A 25,004-nucleotide genomic window follows, 5' to 3' on the forward strand; every position below is an offset into this window, starting at 1 on the left:
TGTAATATACCGTTAATTAGGTTATATATGGCATTAAGTGAAAAAAGATTTTGTGATATATTTATAAATGTAAATAATAACAATATGAGAAAAGGGAAGTAAGCAAACAATGAAACAAAGCTCTCCCTCTTTGCTTACATCAAGGTCAACATATTGTATTACCCATAAAACGCACCACAAACACATACACAAAAAACATTTGCACCTAATTCTACAGTAAAATCAGAAGGATTTATTTATTAGTAGTATTTATTTATATTGATTTATATTTATTAGTAGTAGTAATAGTATGTTAATTCGGACTCGTTCGTATTGACCTACAGGCTCACTAAGTCAAACTTTTGAAGACTTTTACTTTGAAAAGCAAAAGCGAGGCAGACCCCCGTGTCCCTCACTGGGAGTTTACCAGGTGCATCGTGCACAGGCATGTGATGCTGTGCTGCTGACTGGTCGCAGAGGACGTTGCGCAGCTGCCTTGGAAATGTCAGCCCGGTCGGAGCGGGATTCTTGGAGCCACAAGTACCGGAGACAGCTTTCCACTGACGTCCAGCAGTACCGGCATATGACGGAGATACTACACCGGCCGAGCGGAATGGGTAATGAGAGAGATCCTTCTCATGCTGCTGTTCACTACAAATTAGCAGATGCGTTTTATATTGTTTTTTCACAGTAATTCTGTGAAAGCCCGAAACTTAAAGACAAATTTTGTTTTGCTGTTTTCTGTTTATATAAGCAAATTATCTGTTTTAAAGCAGCTGACTGTGTGACTTAAGTAAACATATCTGTCTAACATCGTGTTCTGTTAAAAGTTCTTTGTTAAAGTTAAGTTCAGATACTCTTTGTCACTAAAAAAAATTACATTTAGAAGTAAAAGTAGCGTTCTAATAAGAAAATTTCCTTCTGTAGCTGATTGTACATGAGATCGTGAAATTGCAATAAGTCACACATTGACATATAAAAGCAGGATTTTACTGTTGGTTTAGGTACTTTTATTTTTAAGGATTTTGTGTCCAATCCAACGAGCTTGGAAAGCAAAGCGCCTGGACTTGTTTCAGTTTCCTAAAGACGTCCAGTTACATGAAGCTTCAACCCCTCATCCCAGAAGCATCTTCAGTTCTAACACTAAATGGCAGAGCCCAGGTATTTAAGCCCTAGTGGGAGTTGTCCCTGAAGAGGGTGTTGACTCACTACCGGTCATGTGCCTCGTCACAGGAACCAAGGTGTGAAAAAGGCTGTGGGTCATTATAAGCAGAGGTTTGATGAGTTTCTACCTGCTACATAAGGAATGACAGTGTTGTTCCATTTAAATGCATCTTCACCATTTCTTCAGGAAGCTTAAAGAAGTCCAGTCGCTTTCCCTTCCTCCTTAGACAACCAGAACCTGGATGACTGAGAACCTACACAGACATTTTGTGTCCAACTGCATTCAGTGATTATTTTCGCTGATTACTTTTTCCACCAAAAATGGTTTAAAATAGCGCTAAAAGAGTGGTGCTAAAGTTCTGTTGGCTAGTTGGTTATTCAACTAATGTTTCATGTGCAGGAATGAACTGTTAGGTAGCTACATGTAGAACAAAACACCACACTTTAAACGTTTTGTGTGCAAAAGTCCTAACCATAGCAACTAATAAAAATATGAATCCCCTCTCAGATGTATTATTGCAAAGAGTCACTGGATATTTGTAGAGTAATTTAGTAATTGAGTATTGTATTTAGTTGTATTCAGTTATTTCAAGACTTATTATGCAAACTTCAAGCATTTTATTAAATAAACAGTTGTTTGCTATTTCACAATATTAATCGATAGCTAAACATTTAATTACTTTGAGCAAACAACTTCAATTGTTCATTGAATATTGTTAGTTAAATATGAAGTTTAGCAAATTAATTTTGTGTGACTGAACAAATAATCAGATAAATCCAACTGTAAAGGTCTTCTGTATTTTAGATATCATTTGCACATCTGTAATTATGCTTTATCTTTCACAGGTTATTAACAAATAATGGTATAATGGTAAAATGTAAAAACACATAACACTTTATGTTTTTAGCAGTGCATGGTTTGTCTGGAGATGCTGTGAGTCTGAAGGGAACTCTGTCAGCGTATGAGGAAAACTTCCCAGTAGGTGAGTTTATCAATTCCAATTTAATGCTGTCAAACCATCTTTAACTAATTATATATATAATATATAAAATTGGTGATTGAATTATGAACATTCATTGAAATACTTGGAAATTCCACATTTCAAGAGCGTTACTAGAGACTATCACAACTATCACACGTTTTTTCCCCACAATTTTCAGTGTTATGATGCAAGTCAAGTTACAGTAAGTACTTTCTTGACAGATGATTGGTTAACACTACAAGTAAACGTGAGTGTTAGTGAACGTGAAAATGCTGTATCAGTGATGAAGTTGCTTATCTCGCCTAGCTTGGGGGTCACTACACCTAGTGCTCCGATTACCACTGGGTCCATGTTTACCTTCACCCTCCACATCTTCTCGAGCTCTTCTCTGAGCCCTTGGCACTTCTCCAGCTTCTTGTGTTCCTTCTTTCTGATTTTTTTGTCATTTGGTATCACTGCGTCTATCAATACAGCTGTCTTCTTCTGTTTGTCTACCACTACTATGTCCAGTTGTTTAGCCACCATTTTGGCCGTCTGTATCTGGAAGTCCCACAGGATCTTACCTCGGCCATTCTCGACCACCCTACTCTCCCGATTTGACCTTGAGACTACCAGGCCATATTCGGCACACATGTTTCTGTTTCTGTGCGTCTTGCACCCTGCTGTTATGTGATGTATTATCTCAGAGCATCTTTACACAGCCTGCACCTGGGGTCTTGCCTGGTAGACCCCAGCCTCTATGGATCTTGTGCTCAGAGCTTGTTCTTGTGCTGCCATGATTAGTGCCTCTGTGCTGTCTTTCAGTCCAGCTTTGTCCAGCCACTGGCAGGATTTCTGGATGTCAGCCACTTCCTTTATCTGCCGGTGCTACATACCGTGCAGGGGCCTGTCCTTCCACGATGGTACCTCCTTTTGCTCCTCTTTATTGGGTTTCTGCTGCTTGAGGCATTCACTGAGCATGCAGCTGTCCATGGCCATCTTCCTGAGGTACTCGTGTGATCGATGTCTCGTTCACTCTTAGCATACAGCTTGATGTCCATGTACAGGATTGTTCCATTCCATAGTCGGTAACCATAGCCACTCTTTTCAATGATCTCACTGAGGGGGTTCAGGCCTATCCAGAACAGTAGTGGGGACAGGGCATCTCCTTGATAGATCCTGTGCTATGGGCTTGAAGTTGGTCTCTAATGTCCATCCCCATCGACTTCCTGATGAAGGCTTTTAAGGTCCTGTTATTCTTGGACAATTCTAGGCATTCCAGTATCCAGGTGTGGGGCAATGAGTCGTGAGCCTTCTTGTAATCAATCCAGGCAGTGCACAGGTTGGTCAGCCTAGTCTTACAGTCTTGCTCTGTCTATCAGTACCTGGTGTTTCGGTTCTCTGGTATTCCTGCCAATTCGTTTCTCTTCCCTGCTTATGTATTGAGCCATGTGCCTGTTTTTCTTAACCTGCCTGACAGGAACTTCCACGTGGTACTGAGGCACTTATTGGCCGGTAGTTGGATGGGACCGGTTATTTCTGGGGTTCCCTGGGGATCAGGAATCTTGGACCTTTGGTTAGCCATTCTGGGTGTCTCTCATTGACTACCAGCTGGATATCTGCCACTATAATGGTTACTGGATCCTGTTAAGGGAAGCTGCTGTGGTCTGCTCTTAGATCCACTAGCCACTGAGCATTGTTGTTATGGTTTGCATCCTTCTCCCATATGCTTTTCCAGTGCTGCTCCGTCTCCAGCCTTGGTGGTGCTGTTCTCATATTGTTCCCTACTGAGAGTACACCTTGGATGGTTCTGTGCAGAATAGATGGTTTATTTTCCTGCCTTCTACTTCTCTGCGTATACCTCTTCAAGCAGCTGTCCAAGGCTGGTAGTCTTTGCTTGGGTGTCTTCAAGGCCTCAGGCATAGAGAGCTTTCTGTGCTTCTTAGGCACCTTTCTGCAACTCCATTAGTTGTGCTACCTTGACCTTGGCCTCTAGTCTCTTTCTCCATGGTGGGTACTGCTCCTTGTGGCTGTTCATCTTATAGTCATCTCACTGATCACTGCTGCCATGGTGTTCTGATCTTGGTAAGCGGCTACGGAGGGTCCAGGTTTCAAGTTTCCCCATGATCCTATTATGTACCTTGTCAATCTCTAGCTGTGAGAGCAATTCCTTCTTCTGAATGTTTGAACACTGAGCTACTAGTTGTTTTGCTGTCAGTCTGGAGAAAGTTGCACATCAAAAATAGTGATGTTTATAGAAGTTCTTTGAACCATTGTCAGATGCTGGGATTGCAAGGGTTATCATGGCAGAACACGCTATGGTCTCATGAAGTCTATTTTAGATAAGTTAGGAGTCAGTGTTTTTTTTTTAATGCATGATAAAACATTTTAGGAGGAAGACAAATCACCCTAACAAATCATATTGCTTTTAGTGGTACTTTGATCCCGGAGTGTTACAGGAAATAATCTAACCTGTAAAACTGAAGTGACCTCAGTAGAAAATTATGAAAGATTTTAAAGTGGTTTATACCTTGAACCCACAAGTTCCTCTTCAGTCACTTATTAAACTGTGAGAGAGACACTCAGTTTCATCATTAGCTCATCATTGGATGATTTTATTTACAGTGAACTCACTGGCAGTTTGTATTTTAACCCATGTGAGTTGATCTTCTATTGATCTTCTATTGTTATAGAGGCCTAATAGAGGTTTTGGCCATACCAGATCAAAGGTAACCAAGAGCACTCATTTTATGAGATCTCCTTGGGTTCAGTTTTGGAATTTGGCCGGAAACCTATTTGTAGGTTGAAGCCTATATGGAAACAGTTTATATGGAAATGATTGCGCCTCCCTTCGCTTTTCGAGAAAGCTCTGTATTGCAGTTGAAAGCCTGGTAGATATAGTGAGCTGTTGGGGACATGTTCACCCAGCCAGATATCACTGAGGCACAGGGCTGAACATTCGCTGGGTGAAATGAAAGAAGCATGGACCGGCCAATGTACGATCGGAAGGAGTTTAAGTTTCTCATCAGCATCTCCTAATCCTGTTGAGAGCTGCTCCAACTAATAGTTTTGCAGAATTCTCCAGATGGATGAAAGACAGGGTAAAGTTTTATTTAAAAAAAACAAAACAACCTGATTACTTTGTTGATGTGTGTGTGAACAGGAAGGAAGAGCTGAAAACTGAACAGATAAACACAAGCAGGAAAAGTAGCACTGAGCAGTATTCAGGCTGCTATCAGCTGCACCATCTTGAATATGGAGATTATTAATGACTTTCATTTATAACACTGTATTTTCCTAATTATTCATTTTGTGCTGTTTACCCTTGTTTTTATACATGGTTGAAAACATGTTGTATGGTTATGTCTTTAACAGACACCACACAGCCATATATGTAAATTCAAGGAGGCATGAACTCATTTAATCAAATATGAAATAATTGGTCAACAGATACATTTTTTTTTAGCTGATTTCATTTTCATTACAATCTGTGTTGTCCAGTCAGGACAGGAAAGCTATGAAATCAGCACATTAGAGTTGATTCACTCATAGTCTTGTCTGACACGTCTATATTAAGTGTGTGTTGTGTGTTTAGCTTTTCCTGTACTGCTGGATGTGGTCAGGGGTCCAGACCATCTTCCTGCAGATGAAAAGTCACAGGAAATGCTGCGAGGGAAACTGTGCATGCTGGAGGCTGACAGCTCCGAGGTCAATACCCTATTTAAGGTATAACTCCTGACTCATAACACACAGACACACACAAAAGCCTTCTATTGAGTATTTTAGTCCATTATATATGTGCTCCAACACAAAGTTCCTCCATGAATTGATAACAATGCAATAAATATCTTTTCCTTAGTTTGTTTTTTTGTGTATTGAAAACTTAAAAGTGAGTGAAGTATCCCAGGAAGGCAACCGTCTTCTGGCCTGCCCATCACAGAAGCTATAAGGTGCTGAACATGAATGTGAACATGGAGAACATTGTTGGCCATTACACAGCTTACAGTGTAGAGAAAAAAATGTCTTCTTTGTACTTTTTGGGGGGAGGAGGGAGCAGTGAACGAGTACCTGGAGTGCTCATGGATCTCCATGAGCCTCATGGTAGGCACTGTTCCCAAGTTGATTTCTGTTTCCTTCCTCGTGGAGTGTGGAATGTACGGCTTGACGTAGCAGCAGGGGTGGCAGTACTTTGTCTCTAAGGAGCCGCCAACTGATAAACCTTTTGGTACAAAGAGTTTATGAAATGTTGAGTTTTACCTGAGGGGGTCGCTCCTTTAGTTTAGGTTGAGACTCTACCACTGAGGTTTCAGTGAGCCCCAAAACCTCACTACTGAGATTCTGTAGTGAAACATTTTATACTAATCAAGTGATGTGTGGCTGCAACAGTTCCCAGTCTAGAAGTCAGCAGGGATTGGCTTTTGAGGCCGCCGACACTTTGCGAGCTCAGCTCCAGGATTCTGTGGGAATTCCATGGAAATGGCCGGAGACAGTCTGCCAGTGATGCCTGTGCATGCTTGACACCCATACCGTTCATGTTTCAGAGGGAATATTCTTACTGACCACCTAAAGTGCTTTAGATTAAAGCTTTCACATTTAAACATATGTTCGTACAGTACTTTATTAACTCCATCGGAAATGCCAGCAGCACTGCAGTATGTATAGTATAGTATAACAGCTGTTTTTACTTGAGGGGCCACAATCGGCCTGCAAAGAGAGAGACGGTTTTGTTAAATATGAAAGGGGGCAAACATTTTTGGTATTGAAACTATATTTTCTGTAGATTTATGGCTTTTTCTACTCATAACCCCCCCACCCCCGCCATTCAATGAGCTAACGTAACTTTTTCTGTAATTTTACACATTTGATATTTACAATGTAAGCCCACAGACTTGTGCTAACATGTTTGTCCATCTTCATATTTCTTTAATACAGTTGCTTTCAAAAGTATTCGGCCCCCTTGAACTTTCCCACATTTTGTCACATTACAGCCACAAACATGAATCAATTTTATTGGAATTCCAGGTGAAAGATCAACACAAAGTGGTGAACACGTGAGAAGTGGAACAGAAATCATACATGACTCCAAACATTTTTTACAAATAAATAACTGTTTATCAAAAGTAAAAATAATTATTCAGCAGAAAATTGTCCCCATTGCTGTTAAATAGATTAATATTGAACTCATTTTAAATACTTTATATTCTGCTCATTGTGCAGCCTCACATTCTATAAAGCATGTGTTTGTAATACAAATGTAAAAAATGATTTTTTATTTAAGTGGCGATTGAGGAGGAAAAGCTGAGAGTGGCCATGTGAGGAGGTTTCAGACAAACTGATCAGGAGTTGAACCCTCTAAAGCGTACCCTGTCACTGGTGTCAGACAGATGTTTCACAACATCTTTTAAACATCTGTAACTCCTCATCCATTTTAATTGAAAGAGTTCAAACACTTCCTGACAGCTCTGCCGTGATATTAGGGTCACTACAGTGATCCTAGGCTCTGTGTCGCAGCGCCCCGGTGAAAACAAAGGTTGGTTGAGAGAAGAGTGAGTGAGTGTTATGGACCTCCACAGAAAACAGACATTTGTGTTCTTTTCACTGTGTTGTGTTTTGATGTCATTTGTGTGCACTGGCAGCCATGTGATTGTGGTCAGTGAGCAACCTGCCACTGTTTGAATTATTCGAGACACATTTTGGGCAGATCATCATCATATATATATTCTGCTGGTTTTGTTTATTTTTAAATACTTATTCTGAAGTTTGTTCATCTTCATGTGGTGTTGCTCACTCTCTGTCTCATACTTGAAAAACATCTGGAAAGTGGTGGTCTTTAGAGTTTTTAAGGCTGGAGCTGTGAAACATTATTGGACCATGTTTCAGTTAAATATTAACTCTTCTCTTCTTGTTGTGCTGCCACAGCTCATTTTTCTGCTGTACTTCCTGTAACTGCTGTAAAACTGTAAAATGCGTTTTACTGAGACATGAAAAGTGGCTGTCAAAACCTTCAGTTTGATGTTTAAATGACATTCGTTATGTATCAGTTTGTTAAATGTGAGCATCAAATGATAATTGGATCAGATGGACAGTTAAGAAACTTCAGTATCAACACTGTTTTCTGTTTTCTTCAGGAGCTGTCCGCCCATCTCATCTCCATCAACAGTGAAAGAAAAGCCATTTATGTGATGTTCACAACATTTGAAGACATATGGAAGTTCACCACATATTACAAAATAGGTATGGAGTACACTGTAGCGCGGCTCCACCTGAGCTGTACCTGTAGCTACACCTGTAGCTCAGAAGGTAGAGCAGGTCATCTACTGATCGGAAGGTTGGCGGTTCGATTCCTGGCTTCTCCTAGTCTGCATGCCTTGGGCAAGATACTAATACCAAATTGCTCCCCGATACATCCATCAGAGTGTGAATGTTAGAAAACAGGGGAAAAAAAATGTGCTGGTGTGATTGGGTGAATGCACAGAGTTGTGTGAAGCGCTCAGAAGAGTAGAAAAGCATTATATAAGAACCAGGTGGAAGTATATGTAATGTTGTCTAAGGAGCTTGGGAAGAAAAAGTAGAATTGAACTGAAAGATCTATCGCTTTATCACCTCTTCAGGTTTTAAATCTTGTTCATAAAAGTAACTAAGTAACTAAGTAATTAATTACTTTTGAAAATAAGTAATCAGTAAAATAACGGGATTACTTTTTGGGGGAAGTAATCAGTAATTAGTTACTGATTACTTTTTTCAAGTAACTTGACCAACACTGCTAATGACAATTGAAGTTGTATAACTGGAGACAGACTATGTTCTGTGTGGAGTCCAGTGTGAGGGACTCTGTTTGGAGGCTATAGCTTGGACAGTGAGCCCAAGAACACCAGCAAATCTACAACAGAATGACTGAAGAAGGAAAAAAACGAGGTGTTGTAGTGGCCCAGTCAAATCCAAACCTCAATCCAACTAAAATACTGTGACAAGAAGTTAAGAGAGCTGGACATAAACAAACGCCTGTTAACCTCAATAAACAGACAAAAGATGATGTAGATGTTGTAGAGATGAGGATAAAATTCCTCCTTTTAAATTAATACATAAACTTCAAGTTATTGTTGCTAAAGGTGTTGGATTAGTGGAGTGTATTTGGTTGTTCCACACTGCTCTGGCATTTTGTCTTAGTTCTTGTTAATAAATAATGACACAGTCCAAATACCTCACACTGCCTTCTGTGAACATCCTCCTCTCCTCCAGGTTTCCTGCACCATTGCATGGAGAACCTACTGCTAGAGCAGACGTTCTGGCTCAGTTCTTTGAAGGATGACTTTGCTATTGAGGTGACCATTCAGGAGGAAACACTTAACCTTTTCTACAGAGGCATCCTCCTACAAGAAGGTTGGCACTAAAATATCATTTTAGAAGGTGATTAGACATGAGATCAGGAAACTGTAAATTAGTAACAAAGGTGTGCATTTACCTGGTAAAATCTTAGACGAGTGAAAGGATAAGTTAATATTTAAATGAGTTACATATGTATATATGCTGATAATTCCAATTCACACCAAACGCAACATCATTTTATATGCAGGCATTGAGAAAACACATAGATCCTCCCACTCAAATGCCATGTTGTGTAGTGAATTTAAAGGACTAATATAAACTTGGTCTGAGAAATAATTTCACAAGCAGCCTGACTGAGGTCCATTTATTTAAAGGACCAACCATACCTGTATCATTCCTATACCAAACAGTATAGGAACCCATGATATTCCTTTTTTTGGGGGGGGCAATTTAGTCATGGGTCCGCTTATTTAATTTATGGCCAGATCGTACTGTCATAGCTGAGGAGATCAGGTGGGCTCAGGAGGCCAGTTTGGAAGATCAAGCTCAGTGTGTTTATTTACAGTTAATGTTCAGCAATAAATGCAGGTGAGTGAATATCAGTCAGCTGATCTCAAAGCTCCAGCTCAGGCTGTTAAAGTGTTCCACGACAAAATGTTTTCTCTCTCCCGCTGTTGGACATTTCTAGCCCTCATAATGTAGACAACAGCAGGAGCCAGTCAGTTTGTGCAATAATGTCACTAAGAGCTTTTTGTCTTTTTAATGTCATTAATGTCCTTATGACCTCCAGCTTGGCTGGGGAAGGCGTTCCTCCAGACTAGCTGGAGGGCTCTGAGTATCCCAGCCACCAGGAGGTCTGGGCTGCCCCCAGTTTTTTAATTTTTTTAATACATGTTTACGGAGTTGCTGTTTTACTGTCATTATATAAGTAAACTTAGCCTGCTCACTCTCTTTGTTGTTAGGTTCATTGTTTGCCAGTTGCAGTGCCAGCCAGATGTTTGACAGTTCAACCTCTGGAGGAGACCTGTACTTGGAGCAGGGAGACATAGCCCAGTTCGAGCCTCCCTTCCTAGGCTCAGGGTGGACTGTTCTCTGTCTGGCTGATGGAGCGCGGGGCACTGCACCTAGACCTGCTCTGGAGCCAGTCATCCCTTTCCATCAGTGAGTTACAGCCACATAAAGGCCCGTGTGGACCTTAAGCAGTCTCATAGTAACTTTGATGTGAACATGAAGCACCGTAAATGAGGTCAGATAATCCCATCTGTCCACAGGTGGTTTCTCAAATCTTGTGCAGAAAGCATTTTAATAGGTGATGGGAAATCTACCTGTGACTTCCCTCTGCACTTTGGTAAGTGTTTGTGTTATGTTAACTTCAGTTACTTTCATTTACCTCATATAATCATTTCCAGTCTAGCCTTGAGGTCACTGTGCTAGGACTAGGGCTACAACTAGAGCCTGGCTCACAGTATCGCCTCCAATTCATCCCCAAGGTGTTCTGTTGGATTGAGGTCAGGACTTTGTGCAGGCCCGTCAAGTTCTTCCACACCATTTATGGAGCATGCTTTGTGCACTGGTGCAGTCATTTTGAAACAGGAACAGCCATCTGCAAACTGTTCCCACAAAGTTGGGAGCATGAAATTGTCCAAAATGTCTCGGTATGCTGAAGCCCCTCCTGAAAAGCACCTCCAGATAATAATCCCCCCCTTCACCCAGCTTTACACAAAGCAGTCAGGTGGCATGCTTAACACTTTGTATGTATTGGGTTTGGTGATGTGACAGTTGGCCACACATACGCCACGTATACCATTGATTACATTTGGGCAAATATGCATTAGTTTGACATATGGAAATAGTTTACAATAAAAGTTGATTTTCCAGTTTTCAGAGATACTTATTGCTACAGAAACCTCTCTCACAGTTTGGGACTATCTTCATGCAGTGTCTCCTCTGTTTAGCCAGAGGAACCTGTCTAGCTAAAAAGGAGTATGATGCTGAGGGCCCGGACGAGCTGAGCGTGTCACCTGGTGATCACATCACGATTGTGGGATTTTTGGTGCCTTGTTTTGATTGGTTCACGGGGAAGAAGGAAGCAACAGGAGAAATAGGTCTGATCAGGACAAGCTTGGTAAAACCGTCCACTGACGCTTACGAGTGAGTGTAACAGCCGATACAGTATACAGTTATATTGTATTACACCATTTTAGGTTGAGATGATGACAGTGTGTACCTGTTTTCTTCTCTGTCACCACTCCAGCTCTGCAGAGATTTTTTTAGATGAAGAGGATTGGATTTTCTCGAGTCCGCAAGAGGAAAAAGTCATCGAAGAATCAATTGCCATATTGAAGAAAAAATCTCATAATGATATTGGGCATAATTACAAACTAGGTGAGAAAGAAAAGGAAAACGGCTTACCGATACCTACCGATGCTCATAGTACCAATGCTTACATACCAGTTAAATAAAATCTTTGCTGTAAATACCATATTTTGGTTTAGCAAGCTAGCTAGTGATTGTTGGATGACTAATAATAAAGACTGTGCAAGTAGTATTTTGTGTGTATGTCAGCAAGATTATGGAAAAAAGACCAGCCAGGAGCAGCTGTAACATGGGAAGAGAAGAAAAAAGTATTAAACGATGGAGCAGATCTAGGTCACCAAATTGCAAGATAGGTAGTTGTGTTTGGTAGTAGGTTATACATTAAAAGTTATAAGATATTACAATTGGTTGTGCCTGAGACATTTTGACACAAATAGATGAACTCAGCCCAACAACAGGTTGTTTAGTGTGCCAAAGTTTGTGGCAAGAATAAAAACCTGACAAAGAACCGCCATCCAAGTCCAACATGAAGACCTGTAAGTGCTGCTGCCAGCATTGCTTAACTTCCATTGATGAGTTCATGGAGGCAAAATCTACAAGCATATTGTAGTGCTGTATGAATTAGGGACATGAAAAATTGCAATCCTCCAAATTATTACTTATTAAATGGAAATTTTTGATGTGTTGGTGGCATTTGATGAAAAGTCTAAAAACATTACGTACCAACCAGCCTGCTAACATCTGTGCCATCTGTGAAATCTTGCTGCTAGCATGACTAAAATAATTCAGATCACTGTAAACTGCCACTGCTGTGGTTATGGTTGTGTTTGATTAAATATACAAAAACTGTTGCCATGTTGTCACAGATGAAAGAAACCAGCGTCTGGTGTCCTTTGCTTTACTGTGACAAAGTTACTCTTTTTGCCTTTATAGGCATATATAATTTTATGCCATTTCTTTGTGTCTATGAATTTCAAGACTTTTGTGGCCACAGTCCAACTTCTCGCTTGTTTTGGATGCATGCAGTTCTCTGTCGCTACCGTTTTGTATAAATAAAGGTTCAAAGACAAGTATAAAGTACATTTGTGTATATAATTTGCACCAAGTTTTGTTTCTGAGCATTTATTTACCAGTTACTGAGGATTTTGTTGTTTACACATTCACTTTCTCATAATAGCTGTTGTTCAATCTTAGATATGGTCACTTATCAGGATTCTGAGAAAAAAACATCACGTAAGTATGACATTAGCATTTCTTTACTAACTGGCCTCCTGTGCATGCCATCATTATTGTCTCTCTCATTATTCTTTTGCAGCCAGCTCTTCAAGAAAAGTTGAGTCTGAACAGAAAGAGTTCAAGACAAACATTCACAGGTTTCTTGATCAAGACAAACAGTCGATCCCTCATTACACCGTAACCAAGAGGGAGACTCTAGAGGAATCGGGCCTGGCTGCGGAGGCAAAAAGCCCCAAACTTCCCTCTTTCGTGGTCCAACCAGTTGAAGGGAACAAGAACACATTGATTCCACTCTTATCTTTTTTGGACGGCCGAGACTACAAAGTAGAGTTTGGCATTCTGTATGGACTGAGTTCTGAAAAACTGGCCTCCTCCACTTTCACTGGTCACTGTGATGAGGATGAACTGATTTCCTTTCTGGGTGTTGCCAGGGAGACAGCCAGGAAGAAACACCTTTTCTGGTCACAAACTCGTTTATGCTTCCTGTTGGGGAAGCTCTGTGTGGGTAGGTCAAAGTTCAATCAAGCCCAGGTTTATTTTGAGGAAACTCTCAGTGTCCCAAGAGAAGGCTTCACAGACCTCAGGCTGTTGGCCAGCATCTTCTCCAACCTTGCTGCAACATATCTTTTGCAGAAAAATACAGAAAGTTTCTTTGCTGTGACAGAACGACTTGTTGCCTTACTAATAGGAATCCCAGATTGTCTGAAAAGCTTAGAGGACAACTCTTCTCTTAAATACATGCTCAAGAAAGCTATCCTCTCTCACAACAAAATGGCAGAAGCCCGGGCTTGTCTGCTGTTGGCAAAGCACCACTGGACTTCTGCTATGGGAGCTCAAGTTGTTCCTTATCTGGAAAGGCTACTCATTCTTTGTGATGAAGCTCAAAGACCATGGAGGATCTCTCCCAGTCATGGATATCTGGCACTGGGAAAGCTTTACAGTGAACTTCACCGTCCCCACCTCAGTGCCAGTTCAGTCAGGAGAGCTTCTCTGCTGCCCTCTGCCACGCTCTCTGACTGTCTCGGCAGTATGGTATTACTTTTGGACAGTGTCGCTGAACAGGAAACCCCCGTTCCACCTCAGATGGCTCCATATTTGCGCAAAGCTCTCACTTTTACAAAGCTCCAAAGTAGAGAGAGAAACCATTACCAAATTTTGAGCCACCAGCTCACTGTTTGTCTTTGCCAACTCTATTGCAAACACAAGATGACGGGACATGCGATTTGCCATATGCAGGCTCTCATCAACAACAGTCCTTCGAGGCAAGTGTACGTCTCTGTTTCAGAAAGAAAAGGTTTTCTCATCTGGCTGGCGTGGCTTTACATTGACAACAGTCAGCCTGCAGTTGCTTTGGACATACTGGAATCAATCCTGGCTTCGATTCCAGAGCACTGCACAACTCCTCAGGAAGGTGAGGGGGTTTCTATAAATCGCATTAAAAATTTAAAGTGTTTTTTAGTTTTCACCCAAATTTGCATAGATGACCTTCAGGCTGAGCCTCACAAAAGTTTAAGATTTGCTTCTACAAATATGTCCTTTATAGCAAATTCACTGTAAAGCTGATAAACAGGAAGTGATATCATATTTTATTTGCTTTTTATATTCTTGATCCCAGATCTGTATGGACCGTCTCTTCCTGAGTTTTCATTTCTAAAATGTGTCATTTGACCTTAAGAGACTGGAATAAGCAAAGCTGTGGGTGCTGAGCTGTTCAGCTTTTTCATTTTGTCTTCAAACTATACTTTGTTTTAAAAACTGCAGCTCATATTTCAAAGTTGTAATCTGCTGTTTCACACTCTTAAATGTAGTTATAAACCAAGGTCTACCTCAAAGCCAGATAACACACAACAAGTAGTTAAACTTCAGGAATGTCTAAAGACATAAAGACCTGGACGAGCTCTAATTTTCTGCTTCAAAATTCAGATCAAACTGAGGTTTTTGTACTAAAAATATCTGAAACATGTCTAACCAGATGCTTACTTGGGATGTTGTCACGTTGGCCTCCAGTAACAGTAAGAATTTTGGAGTCATTTTCGACCAGGATTTGTCCGTTAATTCATGTATTAAATATGTATAACTTTCTTCCATTTGTGCAACATCTCTAAAGTTAGAAACATCCTGTCTCAAAGTGATGCTGATAAATTAGTTCATGCTTTCATTACTTCCAGACTGCTCTACTGTAATTCATTATTATCAGAATGTCCTAAAATTCCCTGAAAAGTTAATCTAAAATGACACCCTTTGTACTTCTGTTGAGTTAGAACTGGATCAGGTGACTCTGAATCCTTCCTTAGTAATTGGCCTAGGAGTGTTTCTGCTTCACACTCATGCATCACTCAGGATTTAATGATTAGTTATTATTAACCTCTGCCTCTCTTCCACATCTTCATTCAGAGTTACATCAGATTTTAACCACAGCTTTGCACATATAACTATTTTGACTTGATTAACTCCTTTTGTTATATATATTACATACAGCTGAAACTTTTAACTAAAGAAAGTGGTCACCTTTAGAAAGACTCAGACCGTCGACTGATTAATAAAACTATGTGGAGTGTACTGTAGGATAAAGATTTAGCAAACAGGCATTTCTTAAATGTTAAAGTAAATTTCTTTAATGCAATACAAAGGTGTGGTTCTCAACATGCGGGGCGTGGCACTTCGATGTATGGGTGATGTTCGGAGGGCAGCAGAGAGCTACCAGGCTGCTATTGACATCTGCCAAGAGTTTGAAGATATGCCAAACGGGGCCGTAGCTCAGGCCAATCTAGGTAAGCTAGAATATCCTACTGCGCATAAATGTTTCGTTCCAACTATGTTATGACTCTTTCTCATCTTCATAAAGGGTTGTTGTGTCTGAAGGCTGGAGCGAAAACACTAGCAGAGAGGCATCTGTCTGAGGCAGTTCAGCTTTTCTCTGAGCTCAGTGAAGAAAGCAATGTGGAAAACTTTATCCCCGTATTGATGGAGCTGGGAAAGTATTATGTGAAGCAACAGCAGCTGGACTATGGGAAAGGATGCTATGAGTGGGCTCTGCTTCTGGCAATCAATGCTAACTTGTTAGAGTGTAAGTATGAATGTCACATAACCACAGCAGTATCTTATATTCTGTGTTAAAACTGTCCTTCTTTCTCTCTGTCACTTCGCCAGATGAGCTCAGTGTAACACGATGTCTGTGTCGTCTGTATGAGTGTAAGATTCCAAACCAGGTTCAGTGGATACTCTACAGTCAGCACCGAGTCCAGCTGCTGAGACGCACCGGATACAGAGAACAGGAGGGAGAAGCACTGGAAGCAATCAGCCAGATCTACCTTTCTATTGGCACAGAACAGTACGTGCATGTAGACTTGCAGTATGACTGGAATATGACATTCACTTACCTTTTATGCAGCAAAGTGCAGTGTTCTGTGGTTTAGATCAGATCGGGACTGAAAGCTGAAGGCTCCGGCAGTTTGAGAGCGAAGTGCTCTATTTGAGTGATACGGTACTATTGAGGTCTTTATGATAAGACGAGGCCTGATTATTCCAGACCTTCCATTTGAGGAGAAGAATTTTAAACACTCCTGTCATGTTACTTTCACAGTGCTAAATGTGTTTTGCCCAGTGCTGGTTTTGGATATTTTTGTTTAGCTTTTTCATTCTACAGAACTCAAAGGGATCTATACACATTATAATTTCACACCGCTTGCTCCTCTTTTATCCTTCAAGTTCGGGTCCTCTGCCAGAGGTCTGGGAGCTTGAGGGTACTGTGCAGTATCTTAGCCGTTCCTAAGACTGCGCTCTTCTGGACAGAGATCTCGGATGTCATTCCTGGAATCTGCTGGAGCCACTCACCTAGCTTAGGGGGTCACTGCCCCGAGTTCTCCGATGACCACGGGGACCATGGTTGTCTTATTCTGCTTCTCCACCACTACTATATTTGGTTGGTTAGCCATCGCCAGTTTGTATGACTGTATCAGTTGGCTTGAAGTTAGCCTCTAGTGTTGTTCGCCACATCCCCATTGAATTCCTGATGAAGGCTCTTGGTTGATCTTGTATAGTTCTACACATTCAAGGATCCATGTGTGAGGCATCCCGTGACCAGACTTTCTTGTAGTCAATCCAGGTAGTGCACAGGTTGGTCAGTCTGATCTTACAATCTCGTACAACTGCTCTATCTACCGGGAGCAGGACTGTCCAGCCTTCAGTTAGCCATTTTGGGTGTGTCTCATTCGTTAGCAACTGGTTCATTTGTGCTACCAAGCACTCATGGAGTACAGTTAGCTTCTTTAGCCAGTAGGTTTGAGTCATGTCAGCGTCTGATGCTGTCCAACTCTTCATGCTTGAGACTCTGTTTTGGATGTCTGCCACTGTGATGGTTACTGGATCCTGTTCAGGGAGGTTGCTGTGGTCTGCTATTAGCTCCACTAGCCATTTAGCATTGTTATGTCTTGTTTCCTCCTTTCATGTGATCTTCCAGTGTTGCTCCATCTCCAGCCTTGGTGGGGCTGTTTTCATCATGTTCCCCTGCCATTTAGCGTATACTTAACCTGTGGTAGCTATAACTCAGGTGCTAGAGCAGGTCACCTACTAATCAGAAGGTTGCTGGTTCGTTTGCCGAATGTTCCAGTCTGCATGCCAAGTTGCCCAAGTTGCTCTCTGATGCATCATAATATGAATGCGTGTGATTGTCAGATAGAAAGAGTATATAAAAATAGTTTTTTCCCACTGTCACTAAGTGTTTGCTCATAGGTGGCTGTATGATTGTGATGATTTTTTTCTAATATTGTAGGGTTTACCTTATAGTGTCAGGTGCTTTGAGGCAACTGCTGTTGTGAAGGGTAAATGAAATTGAATGGAATCAAATTAACACTGGGACCACTGGGACCACCTTTAAAAAAGTTATCTTTGAATTGTTTCAGGGCGTACCGAGCTGCTCTTGACTACACCAAGACCAGTCTGGGTATTTTCATTGACCTGGGCTGCAAGGAGAAGGAAGCATATGGCTGGCTACAAGCCGGGAAGATCTACCAGCTGCTGGGCCAGATTGAACTGGTGGACATTTATGTTCAGGTCTGATACCAGTGTTTTCATTTGTATTGTCTTAAACTTTTATTATTCTCAGAATTGCAAGTTTACATTGAAAACTATGTCAGCCATCATGAATATCTCTCAAATTCAATCCATCCATTCGTCTTCTTCCACTTATTCTGGGTCAGGTTATGGGGACAACAGCCAACTGCCCAGTCACTTCCTCCAGTTTATCAGGGAAACACTGAGGCATCCCAGGCCTGGTGAGATGTAACCAGGACACACTGGTGATGTAATCTCACCAGTGTGTCCTGGGTCTGCGCAGAGTAGAAAAGTATTATAAAAGAATTACTCCACTTACCACAACTCTTAAGTCAGATAATCAGCAAAGAAAATGTGTGGACGAAAGAGCAGTCTTCACAATTTTAGCGATTTCGGCTTTGGCCAAAATGAAATTTGTTTATCATACACTGAAATCCTGTATTTCTGGTGTTTTCAGGCAGCTCAGGATGTAGCTTTGAGCACAGGAGACACAAGCTTTATCTTGAAGCTTCTTGAAACCGCAGGAGACATTTTCCTCGACAGCTGCCGGGACCGGGACAAGGCTGTCATCTTCTACAGGGTACTTCATATTAGAATAATGTGATTTCAGTCATTCTTATGTAGGATTAGATTATTTATCCATGTTTGTTAAAACCTTTTCAGCATTATTGTGCTATGATGATGTTACTGTAATTTCTCCAAAATTGGTGCAAACTAATAAAAGCTGTAATTATCATAATTAAATGGCTGTATTTTTATGTTCATTGCATGTAGGACCGTGCTCTGCCAATCGCAGTGAAGAGCAACAGCGTTCACAGTAGACTGAGGTTGTGCAATAAGCTCACTGAAGTGATGTTCTGTCTCAAGCTGTATGGGGAAGCAGTGGAGTTTGCTCACATTGCCGCTGACATCAGTAAGAGTCTGGGTAAGCAAAACCAGCACACACCAAAGTCGTTTCCATCTTTTGTCTTTCATGAAGTGTGTCAGCACTGGACCAAAGTGTATTCTCTGTACTTTTCAAAACTATTGCTACTATAATTAAAAGCACTTTAAAGATGCAGCCGGTCCCCTTTTTTCAGGCTCGTCAGGTGCTGATGCTGACCTAAAATATTCAGGTTTAGGACTTGTTGGTTGTTCCCAGTGTGTACCTGTACTGTCATTGATTGCTAACCTACATAACACAGAACATAATTTAACTATTTTTAAAAACACTTTGGATAATAGGTGTGTTTTCAGGTGACTACATGCTGAACTATGGAAGCATTAATGGCATGTCGGAGCGGTAACATTAACAGTTTTACAAACTGTACATATGTAAGGGGCTTCCATTTGTCCTACAGGCAACTTCGAATAGACACTCAACCAAGGGTTTCCTCAGCACACAATTATTGCTTACTAATGTTTTCTGTTCCTGTCTATTGCCACTCAAAGTAAGAGTGTTAGTTGGTTATTTGCTAACTTTGTTTTGTAGCTTTTTTGTGGTGCTTTGTGCATCCACAAATCCCAGAGCCTGAATCCAGTTAAGCTGCTTCACACTGCCCACATCAGCTGTTATTTTAGATAAGCTGCCTTCAACATTAACTTCTCTATAGTGTTCTGAACATTAGTTTGTCTAGTATTTTCATTATCTCCTGTATGACCTGAGACGCCTCAAGGTACTTTGAATTGTGAGATAAAGACTTTAAAATAATACAGAGAACATCCTAACAGTCAAACAAACATTTTCATTTTTAATGTAATTTACTTGCTGTTTGCAGTATTTTTTTCTTATTAATCTCTATTAATATAATGACGATAAAATTCTAATGTCTTCTTTTGGTTTTAGTAATTTTGGGGTGTGTAATGACAAATTATAATAAATCATGACAGCTGTGAACAGCAGGTACAGTTAGGCTCCAAAGTTTGCTCCTATGAAAACGTATCACTGGCTTACTTGCTGACATGAGGTCCTGTGCTAAAACCAAATGAACTGTGTACACGTAGGTGAGCGTCTGAATGAGCGAGTGGCGTGCCACCGTCTGGGCTCCCTGTACCACTGTCTGAAACACTATGAACTGGCTGAGCACTATTACCTGAAGACCCTGACCCTCTGCCCAACACCTCTGCAGTTCGATGAGGAGCCACTGTATTATGTGAGGCTGTACCAAACACTGGGAGACATTATATTCACTGATCTGAAGGTAATGGACTGGGTCATAGATGTGGGTTGTTTTCTGTATTTGAAACAATAAAATGTGAATCTGATGAACAAAGTGATCGGCGATATGCCTAAACTGAAATCCTGCCTCGACAGGACCCTTTTGATGCTGCTGGATACTACCACTTAGCTCTCGCTGCAGCCATGGATCTGGGCAACAAAAAGTCTCAGTTGCAGCTGTGCACCCAACTCGCCACCATCTACCACAACTTCATCATAGACCGGGAGCGCTCGCTCTTCTTTTATCAAAAGGCACGAGGATTTGCTGCAGAGCTGAACGCAAAGAGGATAAATATTTCCCCAGGCCAGCAGTACAGCAGCGCACAATACAAGAATATAGGACAGTAGGAGGGACACTGCATGAAGACAGGAGATGTTATTTGTTGGTACAGAGTAGACATGAAGCAACGCTCCACACTGAAGCTGCTTTTCAAAGTTTCACGGTTTTGTTTTCCAACATGATGATAAAATCAATAATTCCAGAGAAAAAACAGATTTTTTCAGCAGTTTAAATAATAAAACGTCATAACTCTGAGCGTTGCTGTAAGACGAGCGTGCCAGCAGCATAAACCAGGCATGTACTGAAATCTTATTTTTTTTATCATTGAAATGAAATACATGAAATACATAATGAAATATTTATTTAATATCGTTTGTTTTAGGTCACATAGAGGGATCTTTGTCTCAAACCTAATTAAGCTCTTTAATTCGATGTTTCTTTCTGAGACGCAGCGTGTTTGATGCTGTTTGCTTCCCTGAAATCTGAACGCCCGTAACTTTATCTTTGTGTTTGCTTCATATTTCATTTAAATAGACAACTGTGAACAGCTACGTCCTGACACGTGGAAACAGGGAAACACTGTTCACTTGTTTAAAAGCGACAGCTGGTCACTAGTGAACATCCCAGGCTGGATCTTATTCATGTAACTTTCCAAAGTACACTTGCTTCTACTTTGATGCGACTTTGATGGGAGAAATAATTATTCAATCCCCTGTTGCATTTTTATTAAGTGAATAGTCTTTTACTTCTGTAGTCTAATAGTTCTTTATAATAATTTCAGTTTAATGGAGAGAGACAGAATCTCAAAAAACTCGGAAACATTAAAGTTACTTGAAGTTGATTGAAAAATTAATTTGTGCATTTGTACATCAGACTTGGTCAGAATTTTGTGTTGTGCTGTTCATTTTGTCTGCTGTATATTTCTTTATGTAAGCTCTTAGTGGCAGCTGACTAGCTGGAGACCAAATGGTACTGACTATAAACTGGGATTGGAGCATAACAGAATGCATAAATGTACTGTCAGATATTATCTGTCACGCTGTCCCATCTAGAAAACATCTTGTTGGCAACAGCTTCATTCTGTAGTTTGGAAATCATTCCTAACCAACGCAGTAAAATCATCGTAGAATAGACTGAAGTCATGGATTCGCCTTCCGAGAGTCTGGAATCTCAACATGGAGGAGGTAGTGTGGGATTATATAGACACCGACAGGAACAAAGGAGAGATTGTTGAAAGAGTGCAGATCATCTACCTCCTTTAAGATGCTTGGAAAACTGTAGACCTGAAGACTATTTAAAGGAAGTACAACAAATGGCACCTAAGAGAGTCCGGCCTGTGTTGAAGAACAGAGCTGGCCAGTAGAAATGTACAAAGCCTGGTTTTGCCTCATGTACTGTTTTTCCATGTAAATTAGGTGCAGCTATTGATTAAACCTATTTCCCATTTTCCTAGCAAAACATTAAAAAGTGACGATTGACCCAAGACTTTTGTATAGTGCTGGAAATAGTTTTTGTTTGTAAATCATACAATTTTAAATTCTAAGTCTTTTCAGTTTTTATTCTTTAAACGTTTTAGTGTTTCAGGAGCTCAATCCTGGATTTGTTTGTTTGTTAACAATAATAAATGTTTTTGGATATCAGAGAAACAACCTTCTGTCTTCTGAGTTGACACAAGGACAAAGTCATTAATATAAAAAACAGAAAAACCATTAATGCTTCTAATGATGTCAGTGACACACGTTGTGTAGTTTACATTATTGGCTCTAAGAAGACGGGAAAGAGCTTGGGTTTGGACAAATGCTGTGGGTGGAGTTACAAACAGTTTGTACGTCATGAATCCGTTACCCTGACCTTCCATCAGCAATGACACCAGTCTGAAACATTCTGTGGAAGCTGGTTTCTGCTACTGGAAACAGTAACTCCAAGAATAACTCAACATTTCAAGTTAACAAGTAGAAATTTAAGAAAAAAAAGAACAAAAACATTTGACGTTAAGTTAAAATTTCTAGTGAGCATTGCCAGTCTTGAATTACATAATTTCTTCCACTTCTGCTTCCAGCTTCTGCTTCAAGCGTAACAAGGACATTACGTAACTTCACAGCACTTCCTGACTGCCTGGGCTAACTTGAAATTTCGAGTTCACTCGTCAGAGTTAAATGACTTATATGAGACTGTGAGACTTGGATCTGACAAAAGAAGCATTTGAGTTATTTAGGTGTAGGCTCTGTGACGAGCACTTCCTGCCTCAGCGAACACAGTGTTTTTATTAATATGTATTGTGAGTAGGATCTTGTTCTATTCTATTAAACCGATCATAACTTTGTTTATTGCACTGATGTTGAAGATCTTATGGTTTGCAATGAGTTTTGAGTATGATGCAGATAATCGGAGGCTGTTCATTAACCAGCCTAAAATATGTAACGTGTTCAGCTGCACATTTCCTTTGCATCTGTGCCAACTGGTCATTCTGTCTAGTTAAGGAACACCTATGAAAACAAACTATCTTACTGAATATCTGTATTTTTTAATGTGGCATCACTGAATTCAAACATTCAAGACTGATTCTCAAGTGCTCGAATTTTACACTATTCATACTCTGATTAAAATAAACTTTTAAAAAAAAGTGGACAAGCGGTTCTTATGTTTTTAATCATATTTTTAATAACAGTATTACCATCCCCAGTAGCATAGTTTTTTTTAAATTATGATCTTTTCCTAAAATTGCATAAACAATAATCTCATGGCTGAAAACTTTGCTTTCACCATTTTTCAGTATTTTCATCTCTTGGCAGTATGTTACATGACTTTAGCTGCCAATGACCTGTTTTTGAGTCCGATAGCTGTGATGTCACAAAACAGGACTGCTCAGTTGTAATGATGGTGCTGATGAACATTTCTCATGACTGTTGGAACAACATTAACAGGGAGACTCAGTACTAGTTGCTTTGTTTTGGTTTGGTAAAGAAACTTTCACTTGAGGCAGATAAAACTGTGGTGTCCTTGATGTAGTCTCTCTCTTCACTTGCATACCTACAACTGAGGCCATCAGAAAACGCCTACAAGAAGACAGAAGCGATCACCCCCGATCAGATCTGCACACTGTTAGACCTCTGCCTCACCACCACACATTTAAATACAACAAGGGTTTTTACAGACAAAAACATGGCTGTGCCATGGGCTCCCCCGTGTCACCTATTGTAGCCAACCTTTACATGGGGGAAGTGGAAAGGAAGGCTCTTGGCTCTTTCAAAGGAAGAGTACCCAGCCACTGGTACAGATATGTGGACGACACCTGGGTCAAAATCAAGACACAAGAAGTGGAATCCTTCACTGCTCACATTAACGCTGTGGATAAAAACATCAAGTTCACCAGGGAAGACACAAAGGATAACTGTTTGCCTTTCCTGGACTGCGCTGTGCACATTGAAGAGAACGGCAACCTCAACATCGAAGTTTACCGGAAGCCCACACACACGGACCAGTACCTCCTTTTTGACTCCCATCACCCTCTGGAACACAAACTTGGAGTAATTAGGACCCTACACCACCGGGCAGAACATGTTCCCTCTAAGCCTGAAGGAAAAAAGAAGGAACACACACATGTAAAGGAAGCACTCAAAACGTGCGGCTATCCTAAATGGGCGTTCTTAAAGTCAGCAAAGAGGCACAGAAAAGAAGACCAGACACCAGCGAGGGAGGATAAGAAGGACAGACGCAACAACATTGTCATCCCCTATGTAGCCGGTGTATCAGAGAAACTCAGGAGTTTTCTCCAAGCATGACATCCCGGTGCATTTCAGACCCAGCAACACACTCAGACAGAAACTGCTTCACCCGAAAGATAAAACGCCAAAACACAGACTTAACAATGTGGTGTATGCTGTACAGTGCAGCGAGGAATGCCCAGACCTCTACATCGGAGAGACCAAACAACCACTTCACAAGCGCATGGCACAACACAGAAGAGCCACCTCCACAGGACAAGACTCAGCAGTCCATCTGCATCTTAAGGATAAAGGACACTCTTTCGAGGATGCCAATGTTCACATTTTGGACAGAGAGGACAGATGGTTTGAAAGAGGAGTGAAAGAAGCCATCTATGTCCACTGTGAGCGACCATCTTTGAACAGAGGCGGGGGTTTACGACACCAACTCTCTGCCATCTATAATCCAGTTTTGAGTTCCCTTCCCAGACGCCTTAACGCCCACTCACATCCTGGGCCATCTGACCTCAGGAATTCGCATGATAAGGTGGGGCCAGGTTTCACAATGAGCTCACCCTTTACCTTGGCTCATGTGATTAGGTAGAGGATCATTAGGGGTTGTGCGGGCACTCCCACAGGGCTTATATCTGGGTTTTGGTTCTTATTGTCATGTTTCTGCTTTGTGTAGCGTTGCCATCCAGTCTTTAGGTTTCTGTCACCATGCCTCCCCTGTGTGGTCGGCGTTCCCTTTCTGTCTCTGTCTCAGTCTTTTTTCCATGTCCGTTTTC

General features: G+C 41.0%; 1 protein-coding gene across 2 annotated transcripts; it reads left to right on the forward strand.

The window, feature by feature from the left end:
* Positions 1–309: 309 nt before the first annotated feature.
* Positions 310–23,126, forward strand: LOC120743547 (SH3 domain and tetratricopeptide repeat-containing protein 1). Of its 2 annotated transcripts, none has more exons than XM_040047210.1 (19): positions 310–596; positions 2,055–2,126; positions 5,701–5,831; positions 8,234–8,339; positions 9,345–9,485; positions 10,394–10,592; positions 10,703–10,779; positions 11,387–11,582; positions 11,686–11,816; positions 12,942–12,980; positions 13,063–14,394; positions 15,614–15,754; positions 15,829–16,050; positions 16,134–16,314; positions 17,885–18,035; positions 18,493–18,615; positions 18,810–18,960; positions 20,019–20,215; positions 20,329–23,126. In XM_040047210.1, exons 1-19 carry the CDS (start codon positions 482–484, stop codon positions 20,578–20,580), a joined length of 3,957 nt encoding a protein of 1,318 aa, XP_039903144.1. In that variant the 5' UTR covers positions 310–481; the 3' UTR covers positions 20,581–23,126. The 2 variants fall into 2 exon arrangements, with proteins under 2 accessions (XP_039903144.1, XP_039903143.1); XM_040047209.1 differs by having other exon boundaries at positions 311–596; positions 2,052–2,126.
* Positions 23,127–25,004: the final 1,878 nt, after the last annotated feature.

This window comes from Simochromis diagramma, unplaced genomic scaffold (assembly GCF_900408965.1).
Source record: "Simochromis diagramma unplaced genomic scaffold, fSimDia1.1 OVJJ01000113.1, whole genome shotgun sequence".
Taxonomy (NCBI): domain Eukaryota; kingdom Metazoa; phylum Chordata; class Actinopteri; order Cichliformes; family Cichlidae; genus Simochromis; species Simochromis diagramma.

What these genes read in the sequence shown, in the direction of transcription:
- LOC120743547 (XM_040047209.1), top strand. Translation starts at nt 482, where the DNA reads ATGTCAGCCCGGTCGGAGCGGGATTCTTGGAGCCACAAGTACCGGAGA. An exon ending in CCGTCCACTGACGCTTACGA is followed by an intron (nt 11,583 to 11,685) that starts GTGAGTGTAACA and finishes TCACCACTCCAG; the next exon opens with CTCTGCAGAGATTTTTTTAG. An exon ending in CTGCACAACTCCTCAGGAAG is followed by an intron (nt 14,395 to 15,613) that starts GTGAGGGGGTTT and finishes TGCAATACAAAG; the next exon opens with GTGTGGTTCTCAACATGCGG.